The sequence below is a fragment of the Notamacropus eugenii genome, chromosome 1 (assembly GCF_028372415.1).
Source record: "Notamacropus eugenii isolate mMacEug1 chromosome 1, mMacEug1.pri_v2, whole genome shotgun sequence".
Taxonomy (NCBI): domain Eukaryota; kingdom Metazoa; phylum Chordata; class Mammalia; order Diprotodontia; family Macropodidae; genus Notamacropus; species Notamacropus eugenii.
In genome coordinates, this window is record NC_092872.1 from 321,104,579 (window position 1) to 321,108,833 (window position 4,255).

General features: G+C 36.9%; 1 gene segment (V, D, J or C); it reads left to right on the plus strand.

The window, feature by feature from the left end:
* Positions 1–2,634: 2,634 nt before the first annotated feature.
* Positions 2,635–3,252, plus strand: LOC140517362 (immunoglobulin heavy variable 3-23-like). The segment is given in 2 exon segments: positions 2,635–2,738; positions 2,831–3,252. Coding segments are annotated over 2 exon segments (468 nt in total).
* The last annotated feature ends 1,003 nt before the right edge of the window (positions 3,253–4,255 follow it).

The following is a 4,255-nucleotide window of genomic DNA, read 5'->3' on the forward strand; positions in this document are numbered from 1 at the left end:
TATTTGGTCTATTAAAAATACTAAAATAGTTATAAATGATTCATGAGGGATGATGCCAACATCTAGACACCTAGAGAAAGCACTGCGGAAGAATAATTTTACATGTGCTATCTCTAGGTTGGGGAGGGAAGAAACAAGGGAAAATTTTGAAAATAAGGAAACTTACCTAACAAAAAATAATCAGAAGGCAAAAATTGAACTGGGAAAAATACATTGGTCATCTCTTGAAAGAAAACCCCAAATTAAAACTTCCAGGAATATTAGAGCTAAAATTCAGAGTTTCCAGATCAACTTAAAAAATTCTTACAAGTAACCAGAAAGAACTCAAGTACTGAAGAGTGAAAGGAATGATCACACATGATTTAATAGCCACCACCACGAAGAAGTTGAAAGATTGGAATAAACTATTCCTAAAAGTTTATAACCAAGGACACTTATCAGCAAAACTGAATAAAAATCCAAATCGAAATAAAGTACAGATTTTTAAATAAATACAGGACTTTAAAGAATTCCTAATTAAACGACTAGAGCCATGTAGAAATACTGAAGTTCAAAAGCCATAGTGAAGAGAAACGATGACTCAAGTATGATCCAAAAATCCTGTTTCTCTGAAACCATCTCCTAGACACAACCAGTGGCACAGTGGATGAAACATTCGGCCTGGAATAAGGAAAACCTGAGTTAAAATTGGCCTCAGACACCAGCTTTGTAACTCTGGAGTGAATTATTTTATCTTAGTTTGCCTTGACTTTCTTAACTACGAAACTGGGATAAGAATGGTACCCTTATCTTGGGATTTTTGTAAGGATAAAATGAGATATTTGCAAAAATCAGTTAGCACAGTCCTTGGGATATAGTAGACGTTATATGAATGCATACTACCTATAGTTCTGTTCTCCTTTTATCATGAACATAACAACTAAGCAAGAGTAAAGTCCCCACATTCAAATAAGGGGAGATTGTGCCCCTATGGAGGAAATCTTAGTACACAGAAGGTGAGAGTGGTTTTTCTATGTCTTAATCATACTAATTGAAGAGTGGAGGGGAGAAGAATAACATTAACACAAAGGCGAAAGGTAAAGAATTGTTAGAGAAATTAGGGAGCACAAGTAAATATATAAACAAAATTACTTCATTTTTATCTGAACTAAATGAGGGAAGAAAACTCAAAAACACACATAGAGTTGAGGACAAAATTTTAGATGACCTGAGTAAAAAGGCCAGAAAACTGATTGCAATGGCCTGAGAAGTTCCTTAAAGGAAGGCACCAAGTATGTAATTTTCCTAGGAATCAGTGAAAGAGAAAAGATTTGTAAAGAGAGCTTGAAGATGATAATAGGATGAGAGAACCTTTTCAGGCTTGACAGGCCAAGATATATTTTGTATGAAAAGAAATTTAACTGTATTTTATAAGATGCTTTGAATTGTTCTTTTTCCTATAGATTATGTAGCAAGGACAGGATAATGTAAATATAAAACTTGGACCAGGGTAAGAAAAATCAGAGAAACAGTGAAAAAAAAGCCAGTTAGAGCTTTACAATACACAAAATTCCACAATCACAAAGGATGATTGGAGAATAACTTGTGTTTTTGCCAGCATCCTAATGATCCCTGATGAGAATTCTTTATACCGATAAGTAAAGAATTAATGTTAAATGGACATAAGAGAGAAAAATGCTGTCAGTTCTGATGCCACTGTGCACAGTAGATGGCAGCAGACTTCCTTGCTCTGGGAAGGAGCAATCTGAGTCTCAGGCTATACCTTTGCCCAGATACTCCAGAGGATATGGTGTCACTGTCTTACCACACACAAGAAGTCCTTCTGAGAAACAAAACATGGAACTTTCTGGAGAATACAGGGGAATCAGGAGACTTTATTTTCCTCTATCAATTTTGTGCCTCTAATACTCCAACTCAGAGGGATATGAGCTTGAGTGTGCTGGAATTTTTTTTTTTTACACCAGTTTTCCAGGGAAGGAAAAGGAATGCACAACACACTTTTAAGTTTAATCTACATTTTTTTTCTCTTGCCCTTTGTAAAGTCTAAACAAAAAGTAAAACAAAATCAAACTCAGATTTTTAGTGTCTGCTAATATCTGAAGTATACTGCTCATTTGAAAACTTGATAATGATCTCTCTCATGCCGATAGAGCATACTCTGGATATAAGGGACCTTGAATGGGAATGGGGATACAAAATTCACATGAATTCCAGTTATAAAGAGAATGAAGAAAAAAAGCTCTACAAGCCAGCAGAGTTGTCAGGAGTAAGCTCACAAGTGGTGTCCCTCTCCTAAGATAGATCCAATAACTACTGAAGATTAAAAACATGACAAAATTTTGGGATTCCTTCCTAGTTAGAAATGGCAATGGTATAAAAGCACAAGGAGCATACCCTTAATTTTGAGAGAAGAATGGAATGATAGAGAAGGATAGACACTCAGTTCTCACGAATGGTATTTAGATTCTCTGTGTCACTAACCTTCCCTAGTTTAGGGGAAACACCTGTGTGCTGCCCTCATCCCAGTGCGAGGCAGTTGCTCTTACTAATACTGAAGAGAAAAAGAAATGCAAATTGTGCTCCTCCCTGAAGGGATGAAAACCATCAAAATTCTGTGTCTGCAGTCCTGGGAGAGGAACTTATCCTTTGTGTGGCTTTCTCTCCTAAGGACTGACATTGCACAGCCTAAACAATGGGTTTTGGACTGAATGGAATTTTCATTCTGGCTATTTTACAAGGTAGTTCGTCTTTTATTTGCTTCTAGACAAAGGACATACTCTTTTACGTGATGTATTTGTGTGACTTTTGTCCTTCATGACTCTATTTGCAGGTGTCCATTGTGATGTTCAACTGGAAGAATCTGGGGGTGATGTGAGACAGCCTGGAGGATCTCTTCGTCTTTCCTGCAAAGGTTCTGGATTCACTTTCAGCAACGCTTACATGAGTTGGATCCGCCAGGCTCCAGGGAAGTGGCTGGAGTGGATCTCAGGGATTAATAATAACGGAGGAAGCACAAGCTATGCAGACTCTGTGAAAGGCCGATTCACCATCTCCAGGGACAACAGCAACAACATGCTGTACCTGCAAATGAATTCGCTAAAAGCTGAGGACTCAGGCACCTATTACTGTGCAAGAGACACAGTGAGAAAAAAACATATGAGACGAGACATAAAACTACTGAATCAGATCGGCCATGTGGAGAATGACTTGGAGAGAGAAGTCAAGAATATTGAACAGAAAGAGACCACTTAGAATAACAGCTGAAGTGTGAGGCTGAAAAATTTTCAAGGTGTATAATTTCTTCCCAATTCACAATGAAATCTATCCCACCCACCCTTCTGTCCTTCCATCCATCTATTTATCTGTCATCTATCAATCTATCTACCTATTTACCTATCTGTCTATGTAGCCATCACCTACCTATCTATCTATCTATCTATCTATCTATCTATCTATCTATCTATCTATCTATCTATCTATCTTCAAATCTCCTTTGTGTCCCTGAGACTCTTTCCTGTTCTGATACCTGCAGGTACAGAGAGAAGATATATTCTTTGAATAGCTTGCATGTTTTGTCCATGATGAGTAATTCCATTGTAGTTTTCTAACATGAGGCAAATCAGGAATTATTGAACACTCACTATGTTCATCCCATAGCATTTTTGCATACACTGTGCAAGTGGAAAACCTTTCTACCTATGGGTAAATTCAATATACATATACCTGTTTGTCTTTATGTATATGATCATCCCAATGGATATTTATACAGATCTACACACACACACACACACACACACACACACATATACATGTATATATAATGTGTATATATATATATATGTGCGTGTATGTATTTATACACAAATCAGAGGATCATAACTCTGCAATTTGAGGGAATATGAAACTTCTTTTTATTTAGACCTCTCATAATATCAAAATTATATTCCTCTCCCTTGATAAATGATCATCTTCTTTTGACTGGATATATCTGTGTGTATTTCAGATCCTCATCTCAGAAATCACAATAACCTTACTTTCTCTATACCTTTGGTTTGAGGAGACATTGAGGTCCATAAGGATAAAACTCTTCCCAGGAACCTGTGAAGCGAGACTTACCCTCAAGTAAATCTTCTTCAGCTATTTCCTAGTGAATCACTGAGCTCTTGGTGATGTCCAAAATGTCTCTTTGCCTCTCAGCTTCCCTGGATTTTTTTCTTCCTCTTTGCTATTGGCTAATTATCACGCTATTCTCTAA